The sequence below is a fragment of the Panthera leo genome, chromosome C2 (genome assembly GCF_018350215.1).
Source record: "Panthera leo isolate Ple1 chromosome C2, P.leo_Ple1_pat1.1, whole genome shotgun sequence".
Classification (NCBI taxonomy): Eukaryota; Metazoa; Chordata; class Mammalia; order Carnivora; family Felidae; genus Panthera; species Panthera leo.
In genome coordinates this window covers 136313913-136334770 of record NC_056687.1, presented here as the reverse complement: position 1 = coordinate 136334770, position 20858 = coordinate 136313913, and the positions used below count along the sequence as shown (strand labels likewise).

The following is a 20858-nucleotide window of genomic DNA, read 5'->3' as shown; positions in this document are numbered from 1 at the left end:
CTAAATCTTGGATATTTTAATTATCCTACCATCGTCTATTCTAATCTCTTAAATGGAGATGATAATATTGTGAGGATTAGGGGAGTGCCTGCAAAATGCTTAGCATAGTGCCTGGAACATAGAAGGGGCTCAATTACTACTCCTACTCCTACTCCGACTTCTACTCCCACTCCTATTCCCACTCCTACTCCTACTATTATGATGTAATCTTGTCTGATGTAGCATATCACTAGAACTATTCTATAGCACAACTAAAAGGCATTAGATATTTAGAGTGCTGTGAAATACAGCTTAATTGTTGGCATGTTGGTGCTAAGTGGAATCTTGATGAAATTAATAGCAGACAGAATCAGACTGTGACATATGTCCCGAGAAAGCTGATGGATTATATGTGATTGATTCATGAACTCAGTCTTCATGAGCTAGAAGCAAGGCTTGCTCTTTACTGCAGCGCAAGGCCCCTCTCTCCCTTGCTTTCTCTTATTTCTTTACTTTTTCTCCTCTACCACCCTCTCATACCATAGTCCCTCTCTGTGCTCTTCCTCCTAATTCTGTTGGTAGCTGGGCCTGTTTCCTATTCTCATTGCTCCACTGTCTGGAATCTGTCATTCTCTTCTTTCATGGCCAATCTCTGCTGATTCCCTACACTTTAACACATCCAGTCCTGAGATGATTTCTGCCTTCCCACTCTCACGCCACTGCTTCCCTCACTCGGTCGTGGGTACCCCTTCTACTTCCCTGGCTCTCTCCCTCCCTCCTTTTCTTCCTCTCCTCCCTCCAGGCCTCCCTCCTCTTATTCCTCCTTCCCTTTCCCCCTTTTTGTGAAAATACTTTATTCATTTTTTGAAAAAGCTGAGCATGTATTGCACAATAAAATCCAGCACTTTTAATTGTCATCAAACATATATACATATATGTATGTACAACATAATACAGACAACTTGTAACTAGATACCTTATATATATTTAGCAATTAGAGGAAAATGAGCATAGATTTTTTTTTTATATTTAGAAGAGCTCTAATGGACTATAAAATGACTGACATTACTTTCATTTGATGATTTAAAAATTTTTTTAATTTAATTTTTTTGAGGGGGGTGAGGTGGAGAGAGTGGGAGAAAGAGAGAGAGAGAGAGAGAGAGAGAGAGAGAGAGAGAATCTTAAGCAGGTTCCATACCCAGTGTGGAGCCCGAGGTGGAGCTTGATCTCAGGACCATGAGATCGTGACCTGAGTCGAAATTGAGAGTCGGACGCTTAACCAACTGAGCTACCTGGGTGCCCCCATGTGCTGTTTTTTATGGAAGTTTCATTGGCCTCTTGAAAAGGTGTAAAATCCAGGGTGCCTGGGTAACTCAGGATGGTTCGTGAGATTGAGCCCCATGTCGGGCTCTGTGCTGACAGCACAGAGCCTACTTGGGATTCTCTCTCTTCCTCTCTCTCTACCCCTTCCCTGATGCCAGATACACATACACTCTCTCTCTCAAAATAAATAAACATTAAAAAATAAAAAATATATAATAATTGTAGAGAATTTAAAAATCTCAAAAAATGGGGGGCACCTGGCTGGCTCAGTTGGTAGAACATGTGACACTTGATCTTGGGGTTTTAAGTTTGAGCCCCACACTGGGTATAGAGATTACTAAAAAAAAAATTGAATCTTTGGGGTGCCTGGCTGGCTTGATTGGAAAAACATGTGAATCTTGATCTCAGGGTCATGAGTTTGCACCCAACACTGGGGGTTACATATTGCATAAATAAATATTAAAACAAATACATACATACATACATACCTAAATATCTCAAAAAAATTGGAAGAGAAAGTAAATGTAACCTTGAAATCCCATTAGCCAGAGATAACTACAGTTTATATCTTGAACATCTTTTTAACCTGCATGCACTAAGCCATCTATCTTTAGTTAAACGGCGTAATATTCTCCATGCTTTTGGGGAACTTTAATGTATATACATTAAACATTTTTTATTTAAAATAATATGTCAAAAAAAAAATGGAGTGCCTGGGTGGCTCAGTCAGTTAAGCATCTGACTTGATTTCGGCTCAGGTCATAATCTTATGGTTTATGAGTTTGAGCCCTGAGTCACGGAGCCCCTTAGGATTCTCTGTCTCCCTCTCTCTCTCCCCTTCCCCCATTTGCACACATGCACTCTCTCTCTCTTTCTCTCTCAAAAATAAATAAATAAATATTTAAAAAATAATATGTGAAGGGCACCATTCAATAACAATAAATACATAACATCTTTCAAATACACTTAATTTTAGTCATTACGGAAATAATACATATTTCTTTTATAAAATACAAAGAAAATCTCCCACAATTCCCAGTCTTTCACAGATAATACTTTCATAGATGCTTTTTTTTGTGCATTCACATACAAGTATATATGTGTGTTTTGTTTCCCCACTATATATGCTTTTTTCTACTTGCTTCCCCCCCATTTAATGTAACACTGTAGTTGTTTTTCCATATCAGTATCTATATTGTATTTTTCAGTATCACAAAATATATTGCTTATATATCTTTGTGAATGTGATGTTTTTAGGATATATTCCTAGATTTATGAACATTTGAAATATTAACTCTGAAAGCCAAAACATACACCAAAATAGGTGCCCCAGTTTGCCCGCACACCCATAGTGTATTAGAGTTTCCACTTCCCATCCTCCTTAACAGTGAGCATTGCCAATCTTCTTTATTTTTACCTGAGAGACAAATTATGATTTCACATTATTGTTTTTATTTACATTGTTTGGATTACTGGTGGGGCTGAATCTCCATCCTTTTTTTAACCTTTTAGCTGATCTCTAGTTTTATCTAGAAAGACTAACACCTTATCTAGAAGACTTTTATCTAGAAGACTAACACCACATTATGACATGAAAAAAGTACAGTATTAGATCTTAATTATAAAAAGCTCCCTGTTGGGTTCTCAGGCTTCAGTTTCTAATATGAGATAAGTGAATACAATGAAATGGGAGGGTTGCAATGTTCTGATGGTCTCATCAAATCAGCAAGTACAAAACACCAGGCTCTCAAATCTTAGCACAGTGGAAAGGGAATCTTGGGATCCCAAAGCACGGCAGTACCTCCCCTGATCTTCAAGATTTCTGCAACGTTAATGGGGCCTGCATTTTTCATCATTCATATGTCTTTCTCCTACATCGTTTCTGTACTTACTTTCCAGATATGAAGACAAGGGACTCTTGTTCCACCAGTCTCCCAGCTCACGTGGGAGGATGCTTGTCCTCTGTTGCCAAATCTGTGCAATCCTGGCACTGTTACAATTCCATTTGGTTCCCACTCTCATTTTCATTGTCAGTGAGAGCATAATGTGCTTCTTGCAAGATAAGGTTATTTGTGTTGCTTCCTCTTTTTTATCATAGGAGAAGCAAAGAACCGAAAGTATAACCCATCAAGTTTCCATAGGTTTAACTTGTATGGGGTCCCAACACCACATTTTAATGATGGACGAGCCATGGCAAAAACTTTATATTGGCTCCATGAACTACAAATGTAAGTTTAATTATATTGTATCCTGAAACACGTGTTAAATATCATGGAACATGTACTTAAAGAATAGTATGTTGATTAAATTTATTTTTTGAAGAGGTGCAATGCATTGATATTGTTCAAACATAAAATTAATAGAAAAAGATATGCAGTGATTTGTCTTCCAAACTTCCCAGTTCTCCCAGAGATAACCATGATACTGTATGTGTGTGTGTATGTGTATCATTCTATGGTTATTTCATGCCTTTGCAAGCAAATCTGAAGACGTATTTTTAATCTATAGAATCAACCTTATTCATGTTTCTTAAAGATGTGGGCTTTCATATCTCTATAAGATGGTCATATCATATATAACTGAATTGTTATTTATCATTCAGTTTTGTTTCATAGTTATTTGGGCACCTGAGTATCTGACTTAATTCTTGCAAACTGTGACCTTTTTATGCCTGAATTCTAGATAGGACTACTTGCCTAGAAAACTAAAATAAAGTTCCTTAATTTTTCATTTTCTGTGTTATGTTTTATATATAGGTTAACACTTAAGCATTGGGAGATTACTGATAATAATTCATATTTCCTCCTATGCTTAAAAAACCATAAGATTGGAAATACTGATATAGTGGCTTGAATGGTGGCCCCTCAAAAAGACATTGTTCATATTCTAATTCCTAGAACCTATGAGTGTTACCTTATGTGAGAAAAGGGTCTTTGGAAGTGTAATTAAGTTAAGGATCTTGAGATGAAGAGGTCATTTTTGGATTATCTGGGTGGTTCCTAAATCCAATGACAAGTGTCCTTATAAGGGAAGGCAGAGGGAGATTTGAGACAGAAGAGGACAAGACACATAGAGAAGAGGTGATGTGAAGATGGGGGAGATTGGAGTGATGTGGCCTCAAGCCAAGAAAGGCCAAAGAATGATATTTGCCTCCAGATGTTGGAAGAGGCAATGAATAGATTGTCCCCTAGAGCCTTTGGAGAGAATGTAGCTTTGCTGACACCTTGGTTTCTAACTTTTGGCCTCCTGGAATTGTGGGAGAATGTTTTGTCATTTAAGGCCACCAGTTTATGGGAATTTGTTACAGCAACCACAGGAACCCAGTACATCGTGCCTGTACTTCTGCACACCAGTTGTGGAAGTAGATTTGTTTTGCCCTCTGCCCTCTTTAAAGGAGACACTGGCCATCCAAGTCTCCATGGGCCTCAGTGTGCATACAAAGTTTGCATGCCCACAGATACTCAACCTGCCTGGCTCATTCGTCTGTGTGGCCCCTGTGATAGCAGCTCCCTATGTTAGAGGCAAGGTGCTAAGTACTTTACATATTATTAATTTAATTTTTCCAACAACTCTTTGAGGTAGGTGTGTTATAATTTTTATCCTTTCAATTTCGCAGATGAAGAATCTGTGGTACAAAGAAATTAAATCGTGTACCCAATATCATGCAGCTAAGAAGTACTAGGGGTAGAAATGAAACCCAGGCAGCGTGGCTCCAGAGGCTGCCTCTAACCCCCACACCAGGTTTATAGGCACTGGACTCTGTGATCACAGGCCTGAAATACTGATTTCCATTCCTCGTCTACTTTTTTATTATGAGTTTCTGATACTTGAATTATTCAAAGCAATAATGGTAAAACATAAACCCAAAACAAATTCTTGTAATATTATATACTAAACCCATATGAAATAGTTTTCTTTAGAGTACAGAAGAACCCATATAGCAAACATTTGTTAACATGTTAATATTAAAGTAGTTAAACCATTATTTAAGGATTATTAAGGATTATAGATATATGAATTAAATATAGAAATTAATGCCTAAAGGGAGATAACAAAATGTGGTTTATCCATTTTTGAAAGCTTAGAAATGTAAAGCTGTTATCAATTTATAAAAGATCTAAAATAAACACAACAGCAATGTGGTCCTTAAGAATGTCCTAGAGCAGAGCCTTTAGGTTATTAACAAGGACATATTTATCAATGATTTGGTGGGATAGTCCTAGAAATATACACTGAATACAACCAAAATGAATGCAGTGTTATGTGTCAATTATATCTAAATTAAAAAAACAAACAAACAAACACTGAATTTGTAAAAGCAGGTAACATGCAGGGATCGTTTTCCTCCAACTTGTCTCTACCCCCAAGGAGACATCATTGATGGAACAATGCTTTATTTGATCATATTTCTTGTATTTTAAAACTTAATTATTGCAAAAGCAATAGATTCTTCATTGCTTTGGTTTGCTGGATTTTTAAAAGTTTATTTTAATATATAAATCAGAGAGAGAGGGGGTGAGAGTAGGGGAGGGGCAGAGAGAGGAAGAGAGAATCCCAAGCAAGCTCCACACTGTTAGTGCAGAGCCTGATGCGGGGACTTGAACTCACAAACCATGAGATCATGACCTGAGCCAAAGTAGGACAGTTAACCAACTGAGGCACCCAGGTGCCCCTGGTTTGCTGGATTTTAAAAAGAACTCACCTCTTCATTCTACAGTGTGATGTCTATTATAATTTTGGAGTTAAGCATGTTTACAATTTAAGGTATCTCAGTTTTATATTTTAATGTAAATTTGGTTTACGCTCAACTTTTAAGGGATGTATTTCCTCTGTAAAGCTACCTCTATCTATATTCTGTTTACGATCTTTGGTTTGAAGAATCAGAATTTTCAGATGATGGGAGTGTGTGTGTGTGTGTGTGTGTGTGTGTGTGTGTGTGTGTGTGTGTATGTGTGTGAAAATTCACACGGAGGCCTTTATTCTGAGTTGTTTAGTGAATGCTGTGAGGTTGTGCAATGATGCTGAAGTTAAGGATATTCCGACAGACATGGCTGCTAACAGATACTTCATAGTTCTCCCAGAAACATAATCTAGGCACTTTTAGGGTGAAAGGAGTAAGCTCTGTGATTTATAATCCTTATCCACTTCATCCCTACATGTTCCTAATTATGCCCTTTGGAGGTGGTTTTTAGAATGTCAGCCTTATTTGTTCAAATTATGGCCCTTAAACTGCCATTGATTTATTCTGACTTTACCCATATTGTTCTTTTTTCCCCCTTTTTGAACCAAGGGGAAGTTAATGGAGATATAAGAGATGAATTACTTTATATTTCATCTATTGTTTCTCCACAGAGTGTCACTCTTCTCCAGAAATTTATATGGCTCGGTGTTTCTATAGTAAAGGAAACAGTTTTAAAAGCAAATGGAGTTTAAAATTTAATGTTTATTGTTTTTAGTCTTAGCAAAACAATAATTTATTAATTTTAATGTTATTAAATAGTAGTGTTATACTTCACGGTTCTCAAAAGAAACCTTGTTCATTTAATCACAGTAATAGAAGTAATGAAATTATATTACAGAAAATTGGCAAAATAAAATCACCCATAATCCTGTCACCAAAATTCAACCATTATTATCTTTTTAATGTATTTCTTTCTAGTGTAGCTTCCTGTGTAAATGTTGACATAGCTTTAATCACCATGCAATCCTATTTTATACCCTGCTTTCTCACTTAACATAAAATAATTTTATATTGCTGTATATTCTTTTTTTTTTTTTTAAATTTTTTTTTCAATGTTTTTTATTTATTTTTGGGACAGAGAGAGACAGAGCATGAACGGGGGAGGGGCAGAGAGAGAGGGAGACACAGAATCGGAAACAGGCTCCAGGCTCCGAGCCATCAGCCCAGAGCCCGACGCGGGGCTCGAACTCACGGACCGCGAGATCGTGACCTGGCTGAAATCGGAGGCTTAACCGACTGCGCCACCCAGGCGCCCCATATTGCTGTATATTCTTAATAGCCAACATCTAAAATGCATGCAGAGTGTATTCTTGTTATTGTGACATAATTTAATCACCCTCCATGACTAAACATTTATCTCCTTTTTTTTCATTTGTAGTCAATGAGCTACAAATACATATATATACATATATATGTATACATATACATATATATGTATATGTATACATATATACCTACATATATATATGTATACATATATACATACATATATATATGTATACATATATACCTACATATATATATGTATACATATATACATACATATATATATGTATACATATATATATATATATATATAAAACTTTCCCACATTTTAAGTTGTTATGTGGATTATCTTCTTATGATTGGCTCCCAGATACAGATAAAAGGGAATGACCGTTTTTATGCTTTTTGGGTCATATTACCAAATTATTTCCAAAAAGATTACAGTAATTTGCATTTACCAAGTGTTTTACTGCAAGTTGTACCAATGTTAGGTATTCTGTCTGTCTGTCTCTATATTTGCTTATGTACTATGTTAAAAGTGCCACTTTGTTATTCTTTTATTATACATTTGTTCCTGGAGAGTATCATAATTTCTCCATATATTTGCTTACTAGATGTGAGTTATCTATTTATATTCTTTGGTTATTTATTTGTTGCTTAAACTTAGAAATTTTAGGAGTTGCATTTGTGATAATGATATTAACACCTTGGTTGTGTTTACTGAAAAAAATGTTAAATCTGCTTGTCTTATTCTTTACACAAAATTTTATATTCTACTATAAACTTTTCTTTATAATAGAATATAAATGATAGAAGAATGAACATATACAGATTTTTTTAGCATACAGCTTTTTTTTGAAACTGGATGTATGTTTTGATGACTCAAATGATACTATGGTATTCCTCACCATATGTGTATTTGGCAACCAAGAATACTTAGGTTGACAATTTTCTAATTTTATAGGAAAAGAGGAGCTAAGGTTGTATCTAAGAGAGTTGATGATTTCAAAGAAAAGTTTCAACATCAACTTGGAAGAGTTTTAGATCCGTAAGTTAATAATTAACTTTGAATTGATAGTGTCTTTGGATGGAATTTAAACAGTGCTCTTGTGGTAAATGTTGGTTTGTTTTCTGTTAGGTGCTATCCGTTAATTTAAAAAGTCATCTTTCGTATTAATCAGGGAACTCTACTCTACTCCGTAGAGCCTGGGGTTCAAGGAAAGTGCTGAGTCCTCTGAAATGAAGAGGGCATTCGGAGAAAAGGGAGGGAGAATTTTGTGTAAAGCTTTATTTCTGGGATATTAGAAATTTAATTTATCATGTGACATTTTCTCTCTCTCTTCCCTGTGTCTGTCTGTCTGCCTGTTTGTCTCTATTTCCGTATTCTGCTTTGAGTCTGTTCTTAATTTTCTTCTTAACTCTGGGCTTCTGAAGGCCAGGGAAAGCATATATAGCCATTGCTAATGCAAGCGGGAGGTTGGACAGAAGATCTTTTGGAGAACTTCTGTTTGATCTTCATCGTTTGGTTATAGGAGAAATATAGGCTATTAAAAACATATGGCAAGTGTATTCTAAATTCCAGAGATGCCATGTGCTGAGTGTTTTAACTAAAGGATTTGTTTTCTTTGATAGCATTGCAGAAACAATGAATGTTCCCCCAGACCACACGTTTGGATCTTGTCTCCGTGCCGAGGAGTATGGTAAATACACAAACTTTCCCCTTAAAAAACAAACAGCAACATCCCCACAAAGTTATGCTGTTAAATTCACTATCTCCTTCCCTCAAAGCTTCTAATTTTAAAGGCTTAAAACATTACATTAACATTAATGAGAACAATTTGTAGCACAGGAGAGAAAAAAATGTTCATATTACGTTTGAAATATGTACAGTTTAAAGCCTTTGTGAATGAATACCGTAAGTGTAGTCAAGGCTCAGAACTTTATTTAGAAAATAAATATGGCCTGTATTAAATACGCGAAAGTTGAGCGAAGCAGCTTTTTGGTGAATTCAAACGTTGGACGAGGCTCTTGTCACTCAGAATGTGGTGTGCAGACTGGCAATGTTGGTGTCCCCTGAGAGTTTCTAAGCCATACAGAGTCCCAGGCTCCACCCCAGACCTACTGAATCTGAAACTGCATTTTGAAATATTCCCAGATGAATTGTAGGCACATTCAAGTTTGAGAAACCACTCTACTCTACAATCACATAATTAAGAACCACTCTCTTCCGACCAGCCAATCAATCGATTAATCCATAAAGTGGCAGAAGAAACTTGCCAGGATTTTGTCTTTCTTTCTGAGCCATCTGTACGGTAGATATCCAAAGGCAAGACTAGGCTAAAGCTTGTCAGGATTAGGCCGTGTATCAGTGGTTTTCAAAGAGTCTGCAGTCTACCTGCATTAAAATCACCCAGGGAATTTATGAAATATGCAGGTTCCTGGAACCTGTGCCCAGACGTGCTGATCCAGCAGGCTCTTATGTACGCTTAAACTCAAGTTGAAGAACGGCTGTTGAAAAGGCTTTAGCTAAAGCCCACTCACTGACAAATAAGATGTATATTTATTGAGCTTATGCAATAGTGTTTTCGACCAACATTAATCACATTAATTAGGAGATTGTATTTTGGGTCTGTTTTTTAGATGAATTGTTGCATGTTTAATGTATGCCTAACTGTCTTAGAGGCTCTTCTTACCTGTAAGAGTGGTTAAGAGATGATTTAGGAAATGCATCAATGAGCCTGAAAAGTAAATAGGTAATCATGGTAAATTCTGCTTACTCGAGGGTAGGCTTCATGCTGGTGGGTGCTTCATCTTGCTATCTGTTGGATCCCCGGGGTCTAGCATACAGTACATTTTTCACAAATATTTATAGCATGAATTGGTGAATCCAACACATAGTTTATCATTTTGACAGCTTGACAGCACTGACAAATTTCCTAATAGTTGATCGAAGTTATCCTTACAAATTGAATAAGATAGTCTTACAAAATGAAAAGGAAGAACACTGACATTAATAATTTTAAAAAGATGTAAGTATCAGTACCAGCATTGGTGCTGCATAGTTGAACTGTGAAAGGGGACTGATAAGTCCTCTCTGGACTTTTTCTGGAGTTTATGGGTGGACACAGATTAACTGTAGGTTCTCACCTTTTGTGACCATTGTTGGGGTCAACGAATAGCATTTATTCTGCAGTAAGCTCCTGCTTCTAGGGACTTACTGATTTCTTTACTGGGCCTGAATTTCTCCTTTACACTTACTTATGGAAATAAAGGCAGCTGTGCAAAGAATGTCTCATCCTTAAGGCCTGGAGTTACTGGGTATGTTAAGATGCCTCCTGGGGCGCCTGGGTGGCTCGGTCGGTTAAGCGTCCGACTTCGGCTCAGGTCATGATCTCGCGGTCCGTGAGTTCGAGCCCTGCGTCAGGCTCTGTGCTGACTGCTCAGAGCCTGGAGCCTGTTTCAGATTCTGTGTCTCCCTCTCTCTCTCTCTGCCCCTCCCCTGTTCATGCTCTGTCTCTCTCTGTCTCAAAAATAAATAAACGTTAAAAAAAAACAATTAAAAAAAAAAAAAAAAAAGATGCTTCCAGGAAGCGTGTAAGGGTTGTGCCCAGCTCTGAGTATGCACCAGAACCAAGACCAGTGGACAGTGCGGCATCATGGGAATTGGTTGCAGGCAGAGTACAATTAAAGAGCTTGCTTGGCTTTTCTGACGGCCGTGGAATGGTAGCCAGGTCACGGTCTCTCGGGGCCGGAACTTTACTCCTGATTTCAGCTCTTTAGAGATGACTCTTGAGTAATTGCAAGTGATTTGACATGAGCTTCATAAAATATTCTTTCAGGGCCAGGCCAGGAGAAGATATCAGCATATATATCACTCACCAGGGGTTATACCTAGTGAAGAGTATAGTGGCAAAACCAGGTGGAGTTGAAAAAAACCATCATTCAAATGTTCCTTTTGGATGTTAATGGAGAGGGAAGGCCTCTGAAGGTAAAAACTCAATCAAGAGCCATCTTATGGAGGAAAGAGGACCTCTGTTTTACAGAAGAGCCACCCACAGGGTTTATATCAGGGGGAAGGAATGTGGAGGAACAGAAGAAACCATGCTTATCTGTCAAAAATCACTTTCACTGTCATGATTTCCTCTCACGAAGCCACTTATGCTTTGCCCACTTCAGGGTGGTCCGATGATAGCTGATTCCACTTCAGATGACTTTGTTCTGAGGCACTTGCCAAGTTCCTGGAACCAGCCTTAGTTGCAGGCTTCTCACCCATATCTACCCGTAAAAACATGACTTTTATCAGAATACGTGGGATTAGCGCCTGATTTTATAGTAAGTAAGAATCTCAGAGGTGCAATGAGTACCTATTAAAAGAGACCCTTGACAGAGCCTAATATAGGGACTTACACAGAGCAGGTATAAATACTAGTTGCTGCGAACTGCACCAATGTAGTGATTTAAATGATTCCATCTAGGCTATGACAGTCAACTGCCAACACGACCCTGCCCCCAAGAAAGCAGGAAGGGAGGGCATTGGCATGAATTGAGGCAAAAGGTTCCTTCTGGTGACATCCACCAAGCCATCGCATCTGAAGCAATGGGGTCAACTGTACTCTGATCTCTGTCACCATTAACATCCAAGGAATCCATTTTCTGACAAGGAATGGGGCTTAGAGGCAGAGTGTATGTTTGTACTTTCTTTGTGTCATAATCTGGGGAAGTTCCTTTAAGTCACGAAGGATAAGTGGAAGCAAGGTCCAGGTCTAGGGTGCATGTAGTAGGTAGACTGGAGACTTTATTACTTCCAGATAACTGAGGGGATTGTGGGTCAGGACTCAATTAATGGAACTGTGATGAGGGCTGGTCTCCTGTGTAGGTGGTTGTACTGGGGAAGCGGGGCTGAGAAATGGAAACTTGATATGCAGAATGAAGGCAGACTGGAAATTCATATTAGAAGGGAGTAGGTAATTTGAGTTCCATTTTTACAAGGGATCCCAGAGGTTTATTAACTTCAAGGCATATAGAGTGGTCCCTTATGGACTCTGCCCCACTTTCAGATCCTCAGCATTATAGACAAATGTTTGCTAAGAGGCAGATAGGCAAGGGCTTCACGATCTTAGGAAAGACAACCTAGGAGGGCTGATGAATCCCCTCCCCCCACATTCATTTTGTCAGAAGTATTAAGTTTTATCAGTTATTTTATGTTCTTTTTTATATACAAGGATTTTTTAAAGTTTATTTATTTATTTTTTAATTTACACCCAAGTTAGTTAGCATATAGTGCAATAATGATTTCTGGAATAGATTCCCGCGATTCATCCCCTATATTTAACACCCAGTGCTCATCCTAACAAGTGTCTTCCTTAATGCCTCTTACCCATTTAGCCCATCCGCCCACCCACAACCACTCCAGCAACCCTCAGTTTGTTCTCTGTATTTAAGAGTCTCTTATGTTTTGTCCCCCTCATATACAAGGTTTTTGTTTTTGTTTTTAACACACTGCATAATAGAATCAGAGTTAGGCGTGAGGTTTTTTCATTCAAAGAAGTTGCTAGATCATTCTCTCTTTTAGGATGGGAATAATATTGACAGACTTTATCTGAATTCAGATGAAAGACTTTTTCTCTCCCTCTTTAATAGGAGCTGGTGATCTCATCCATAACAGACTTCCGGGTGAATATCTTCGAGGCAAGGATAGACAGAGAGCCCTGACTGCAGCAGTGCGACATCACTTGAAGAAAGTTAACTACCAGAAATTTGACACTTTGCTGGCAGCCTTCAGGCACTATGACAAGGTCAGTAGTTGAACAGAACTTTTGGGACTATGCATGCGCTTACAGATTCTGGCAGGTTGGTGTAGATCAGGGGTCAGCAGATTAAGGCCCATGGGTCAAATCCAGTCCACCACCTGTTTTCATAAATAGTTTTATAGGCCAATTTATTTTGAATATTTTCTATGGCTGCTTTTGCACTATAGATGCCGAATAGGGCCTCAGAGACTGAATAGCTTGCAAAACCTAAAATACTTGCTTTTTGGCTCTTGGCGGTAAAAGTTTACTGACCCCTGGAGTAGATCAGTGGTTACCAAAGTGTGGTTCTTTTATCACTGTCAGGGTCACTTGGGAACCTGTTAGAAATGCACAATCTAAGGCCCACCCCAGACCTACCGTATTGGGGAACACGGGGTTGGGGCCTAGCGACAGTGTTTTAACAAGCCCTGCAGGTTGATACACATTCAATTTGATTAACAAGCCCTGCAGCCCTGATACACATTCAATTTGAGAACCGCTGAGGCAGATTTAACTGTACTGTGCTGGGAGCAAGGGAAGGGGGTGGCACCCTAGGTCCCCAGGGAAGACTTCCTGGGTCTAGGTCATTTATACCTAAAGCTGAGTATGTACACGTAGTGCTGTCAAGGTCCAAGTCAGACGTAGAACGTCTCTCCCCTGGGGGAGCGGTTGTGGTTTCAGTTTTGAGAGTGTAAAATCATTCAGTTTTCAAGCTACTCTAAATTGTAGCCTTTGAAAAAGTCAGATAAAGCTAGGGCTGCGTAATAACCTCACACCATTTTAGGCCATCACAGGATTGTTTTTACCGAGCTGCATTGCCTTTGGCTTATACGAAAGTGCACTATTGTGCAAATCTCTTGTGAAATATGGCACAATTTTATTAGTATGCCGGTGAGGCTGTTATTTATTTTTGTCACACGCATCCTCTTTATATAGAGAAACCCATTCTTTCTAAAGGAAATAATTGTGTTTTATTTAAGTATCTGGTTTGTTTTTACCTCATGAGAAGCATGAATTTTGTACTGATTGTGAATACCTTTTTGAGTTGGCCTCCAGGAAGCTCAGAGCCAATTCAACAACACACATCTAGTTTTGTGAACATGATCTTACAGCATACATTTTGTGTACTCTTTTTATTCCAGTTTCTTCTTATTTTAGTCCATCTTTATTTTCTCTTTGCTCTGATTTCCTCACTTTTTGGGCTCTGTTTCATTGTACTCATTTTTCTAGGCAGCCTCAAACTATTTTAGAATGAGTCCAATATAAACAAATAAAAGCTCCTAAATAAACCTGTAATGATGCAGCGCATCATAATTTTGATTTGAGAAGAAAAAACCCTGAGCAGAATGATTTTAGTTTATCTCAAAGAGAAAAGATAATGTTTATATCTCCCTTCCAATGTTGAGCACAGTTTTGGAAAAGTTACACTTCACATTTTTTATCTTAAAAAAAATCTTGATTACTCATTGGCTTATTCAGTTTAATCCATTCATTTTCTTTGTTTTTTTTAGATTAGGGGTCTGTGTGCCTGTGTTGTACTGATGAATAAAAAGTGGGTTAACTGTCTCATTTATATTTGTACCAATTATGCAGGGACAAACACCAATCAGTCACCCACTGCATTTCTTGCAAAGTTGTGTTTAAAGAAAATGTAAGCATTCAACTGTTTCTCTGGTTTCTAACAGAGACAAATTCTATTTACAGGTAATTTAAAAATGAATCTTCAGACTTAAAATATGTAAGCTAAAATAAGTACATTTTAAACTTGACTCAAATACAAGTATCTTACAAAGATTATAGTGGGGTAAATTTATTTATTTATTATTAAAAAATATATATATTTTTTAACATTTATTTATTTTTGAGACAGAGAGAGAGCATGAACAGGGGAGGGTCAGAGAGAGAGGGAGACACAGAATCTGAAACAGGCTCTAGGCTCTGAGCTGTCAGCACCGAGCCCGATGCGGGGCTTGAACTCACAGACTGCGAGATCATGACCCGAGCTGAAGTCGGACGCTTAACCGACTGAGCCACCCAGGCGCCCCATGTGCGGTAAATTTAGATAGCACTGATACAAATAAGAGAATCTACCACAATACATGGTGCTCTGCTTTTTAAAAATTCTTCATTTAAAATGTAATTATAGGCAAGACGATCATCTTAATAGCTGTTGATTATCTTAGTGAACCACCAGGCACATTCTTTATGATAAAATTAAATTAAGCAGAGAGGAAATTACTGAGAATTATTTAATTTTGATATACCTTTTAAATAGTTAACTTTTAATATGTACAATGTAGTGCTCAGTGTCCTCGAGGAGCTTTTTTTCTGAGAGGGTAATAAGATGTGGGTCTTCCTGGTACAGCTGTAGGATAATTTTTGATTATTTGAATCTTATATGATTGGATGCCCAGATTTAGTTTAATGAAAAACACAAAACGAAACAGAATAAACAAGCCATGATTTCCTGAATGAATCTTCTTAGCTTAGAGGATTAATTCTTTATTTTATTGAACTCTCATTGTACATCAGACATTGTTCCAGATTATGTGTAGACTTTTGACTTCAGAAATTTAAAATCTAGAAGGGAAATAAAAAGACTCATCATGGTCATAGCAGAGTCCCAAATTTTCAAAATAGGTCTATATCATTCCAAATCCCTTTATTCTAAGTATTACCCAGGAAGTAGCTGAGATGACATTATTCCTTTTAAGGCCAGCAGTATTCAGTGATGAGACCCATTGGACATGAGCCAGAAGCTGGTGAGGAAGATAGACAATTTTTGAGAAGGTTATTCCAAAGCTCAGTCCTACCAGATGGCTATGGATGGTTGGGTGTAGGAAAGGTTCACTGAATACCTTGACCAATAGCTCATTGTTGAGTAACACTTTTGCTATAAGACACACCATTGTCAGGCTGAAAATGGTCCAGAAAGCAAAACACAAGACTCAGATTAGTTTCATGGGCCATCGTCTTGTGCCTGGAGCTGGCTGATTAAACTGGAATAGCAACTCCATAGCTTGAAAATGTGTCAACAGTGTGATGCACCACTAACAGCTCTGAGAGGGGACACAGGTTCCATGTAGACAGATTGGCCAACTTTTGGCAGGAGTCAAAGTAAGGCATGTGGTGTGGTAGCCTCTGCCTCAGAGACGTGGAGTGGTTTTCTTTGTAATGATTGGTGTGTCGCCGTGTCTGGTACAACAATGGATCCAGGCAGCAATGGTGGCACTGTGGATGATTTACGCTCAGTCAGAAGCTTGATTTCAGTCTGAGAATGGGCAGAGAAGGGACCCTTATCATAGGCATCTATATGACTTACTCACATGGTTCAGTCAGGAGCTATGATTTGTTACCATAGTTTTCAGACTCAAAAAGAAGTATTTTTAATCTTCCAGTCTGTAGTTTTCCAAATGGCAAACCAAATAAGCAGGCCATTGGCAATAGTCCAAGAGTCAGTAAAAATATAACAGGTTCATCAAGGGGAATATTGGCCAGAGGAATGAGAGTAGCCTTGAGTTCTGCCCACTGAGTAGATTGACTGTCCATTTTTGATCCTCCATAGCTCTCATTGAGGTTAAAAACCACAGCATGTTAGTAAACCAGACCCAGAGACTCTAAGTGTCAAAATCATTAGTCACAGAGACTTGTAACTCAAAGGGGTCATTAGGGTTGTGTGACCCCAAAGGTACTAGCATCCTCTACTTGTGGCTCATTCATAATACAAACATGTAAAGCATCAGTACCAGTTATACATTCAGTAGTGGAATAATATATTCTGCTACAGAAATAATATATTGCTAGTTTTCCTTCTCCACTTTGAGCAAACCCTGCCCACACCCCACTAGCTGAATCCAGACATCTCCTCCCCATAGAGACTGAGTAGGATGATCAATTTGGCACTCATATCCGAAGAGGCCATAAAAGTACGTGACTTCACCCCTCTGAAGTTAGGCAGTTTACTTGAACAGATGAATGTGGCATTTGATCTCCCTTGGGGACAGGGAGACCTTGGTCCCACATCTAGTCATCTTTCTCCTTAGAGTAGTTGAGGTTGGGGCATGGAGGAGGGAGGAATCAAGGGTGCAGAGGGAGAGAGTGACTCACTACCTGGTGAATAAGAAACATTCACTTTGAGTTTTGAGTGGTATGTAGCTCAATGAAACCACCAAAGTTTTCATTCCACGCAAATCCCTATATTGGGCATTGAAGTCATCACTGTTGGCACCATCTGTTTCAGTTTTGATTTAACAGCCATATCCTACATAGCTTTTCAGCTAGGGCTATGGGGTTCACATTTTTGTTTGACTTGGGCTTGCAGCAGAGATTTTTATAAAGTAGTCTACATTAGTCCAGGGAATTTGCAGCCCCCCTGTCGAGATAATATGTTTTAAATTCTCATTCTCTTTCAACACAGGCATCAGGGATGTTTTCCAGGACTAGGGATCTGACTGCAGGAATTTATCTAGAGTTTATTGGTCAGTTCCTCATTCTCCAGGGATCACCTTCATCAGCACTGTAAACCCAGTCCTGAGCGTAAGAGCTGAATACTAGTCCATGAGTCATTTATCACCTCTTGGGAGTTTGTCTCAGGGAAATTTCTCTGAGAGGGCCAAAGCTCCCTTATAGCAGCTAGGACGCACTGCAAAAATACTCAGACCTTTTACTCTCCTCTCCAAATGGACTTAAGGGTTGATAGACTCCAGGAGGAGTCTCCAGAGTGGTAAGACGTCTCAGCTCTTGCCCTTCCTCCTTACCAAGCATTACGTGTTCTGCCCCTTTGGTTCCCAAGGGAAACCAGCTGGTTCCTGCCCATAGCCTTCATAAATTTCCCTCCTTCCACACACAGTGTAGGTACTCCTTTATAGCTGTTGTCTGGAAGAAGGTGGAAATTCTCCTGCTTCCCCTACCAGGATGAATCTTAGTGCTAATTGTTACAATGGGCCAGATTGGTAGCATGTCCCTCTTGCCCATAGGAATGTTAACAACAAGCAGGCAACTGTCTGCTGTACCTCCGTGCACTTGGCCTACAATTACTTTCCCAATTCCCCCTCATTACCAGAGAGTGGAGTGGAGGGCCATTTAGTGCTGTCTGAGCACCAGAGGTGTTAAAAACTTTGAAAGTATGGGAAATGGTAGAAAGCTGTCAAAAGCACAAGATGTTGGTTAAATGAAATGTCAAGCACAAATCATGGTTACACCTGCCCTACCACAACGTGATTTAAAGAAAAAAAGTATTTGGAAAAAAAATTATTAAAATAGAATGAACAAAGATTCTGAGCCACACCCTGCTCCAAACAGGGTTGGAATTACTGTGCGCATGTTAGGATGACACAATGAAGACTTATCTTAATAACTGCCTGCTCTTTTGTAAAATAATAAGATAAATTCATTGAATTTATGTGATAGATCTGGTTTTTTTCCTCAAATGAAATAATAGATGTTGCATACTCTGCTCTTAAAGATGATGCTTGCTTCATCTTTTTCTGCTTTGTGTCTAACAGAATGGAGACGGGGCGATAGATAAAGCTGAGCTTCGGGAGGCTTGTGATCAGGTCAGCTTGCACTTAGATGAGATGCTCCTGGACCAGCTATTTGACTACTGTGATGTGGATAAAGATGGACTGATTAACTACCTAGAGTTTGCAAATTTTCTTAACTGGAAAGATAAAATGCCTCTGAAAGAGTATGAAGAGAGGGTCATTATTAAAGGTATTTAATTTTTGAAGATTTGCTAACTTCTTCAATGGACTTTTATATTTTTACTTTTCTAGAAGCTTGACTCTTGTCAACTTTAATATATAATATTAAATATGCACATACATACATATTATTTGCTTGTTTATCCATAGAATACCTGTGGAAGGACAGGAAAGAGTTTGATGACATTTAAGGGGAACCAGGTAGCTAAGGGACACGGTGGCAGCAAGACTCACATTTTAATCTAGGTGTTTGTATCTCTTGAATTTGGAACTATGTACTCCTCATTCAGAAGAAAAAAATTAAAAGCAAAACAGTTTACACAGAGACCTAAAACACTAAAGACAGTTCCTCAGAAAACTGTTTGGAAACCATTGTCTTAATTAGCTCCCCTCCCCCAGGAAAAGTCAACAGTAAAATAGAATTTGATGTAAGAACACTTCTTCTTTTACATTTTCTTACATTGACTTCCTACATCACTAACCATATATTGATAGACATATATACTATGTATATGGACATGTGTGTATATTTTAAATGTAGCTAAAATCACAGTGAATGTACCATTTTTATTTGACTTTTTAAACTTTAGCTTTCAAATTTCTATGGAATTAAGAAATAGTTTTATGGTAAACTTTTCTGTAAATTTCATTTTCAGTTCCCTCATGCTGATATATTATGAATTACTAAGCCATTTCCTTACTCTTTGAAATTTAGGTTGTTTCCAGATATTTTGAAAGTAATATTGGTAACACTCAAAAAGCTTTGTTTCTAATTATATCTCATTTCTTATGAATGTTATTATTGTCCCAGAAGAACTCTGTATTTTCATTTTGCTTTTCTAAATGATTGTACCAATCTGTGATTGTATCAGCAAAATCTTTGAGGTTTGACCCTAACTTTGCTACCACTGAGTATTATTTCAAACATTCTTATAATTTAGTTGTTAAGATACTTTGTTTGCTTTAATGTTCAAATCTTGATTATTGAGGAAGATTAACTTTTTTAAAAGACTTTACGTTTTTTATCTCCTCTTGGAATATTTTTCTCTAAAAAGTGAAGTTATTACTGTTTTCACTTTTATTTCTGGGTCATGCCTTCCTGCAAGGTCAAAACCAAATTTGGGGCTTTATTGATGATGTGTGACCCCTTATGGGTTTCTGAGATGGCCTTTCTATTCTAACCACAAGGAAAGCAGGAAGTTCTTCTCTGCCTAATGAAGATTTTATGGAAAACATTTCTACCCTTGTCCTCTCAGAAATACAAAGGGGTGATAGATTTATTTTCTTCTTGGCACAACTCATGGAGTAGTGGCCGAGGGCTGAAGCTGGTTTGAAACCAGATTTTCAAATTGTTCTTGGTTTTTGGGTTCTGACTTCATCAGCCATTTTCAATGGAGTCCTTGAAATTTTTCACCTTCTCAGAATTTTCTAAGATAGTGGCCAGTGGTTTAGTCAGAAAGGGCTCAGGAATGTTTCGCCAGGAATTTTTTTTTTTTTTAATTTTTTGGAGAGAGAGTGTGAGCACAGGTGAGTAGGGGTTGTCGGGGAGAGGGACACAGGAAGAGGGAGAGAGAATCTTAAGCAGGTTCCATGCTTAGTGCAGAGCCTGACGTGGGGCTCGATCCCACAACCCTGGGATCACCATTTGAGCTGAAATCAAGTTTCAACTGAATTTCAACTGATTGAGCCACCCGGGTGCCCCTGACAGGAATTTTCTTATATCAAATTCTATATTACTGTTGACTTCTAGAGGAAAAGAGGTAAGTGTTCTAAGGTAGTGGCTTTCTTTCTTTCTTCCTTTCTTTTTCTTTTCTTTTTCTTTCTTTTCTTTTCCTTTCTTTTCTTTCCTTCATTTCTTTTTTTCAAGTTACTGTTTTTATTTATTATTTTTTTACTTTTGAAATTAAAAAAAAAATTCCAGTTAGTTAATAAGGCAGTAGCTTTCAAACAGTTTTCTGAGAAACTGTTTCTCATACTTTGTCCAGATTTCTGCCTTTTGAGGGGTGCAGGGACCGCATTAGAGGTTTTGGAACACAAGGTCTGAAAGTGTTCATGGCA

At 38.1% G+C, this 20858-nt stretch overlaps 1 protein-coding gene across 2 annotated transcripts in view; it reads left to right on the top strand.

Moving 5' to 3' along the window:
- Positions 1-20858, top strand: part of EFHB (EF-hand domain family member B) — a 48983-nt gene that overhangs the window by 21975 nt on the left and 6150 nt on the right. For both annotated transcript variants that reach the window (XM_042903486.1, XM_042903487.1), the window contains exons 6-10: positions 3401-3530; positions 8274-8357; positions 8942-9009; positions 12950-13104; positions 18603-18810. In XM_042903486.1, coding sequence (XP_042759420.1) covers positions 3401-3530; positions 8274-8357; positions 8942-9009; positions 12950-13104; positions 18603-18810 — 645 coding nt within the window. The remainder of the gene's footprint in view (positions 1-3400; positions 3531-8273; positions 8358-8941; positions 9010-12949; positions 13105-18602; positions 18811-20858) is intronic.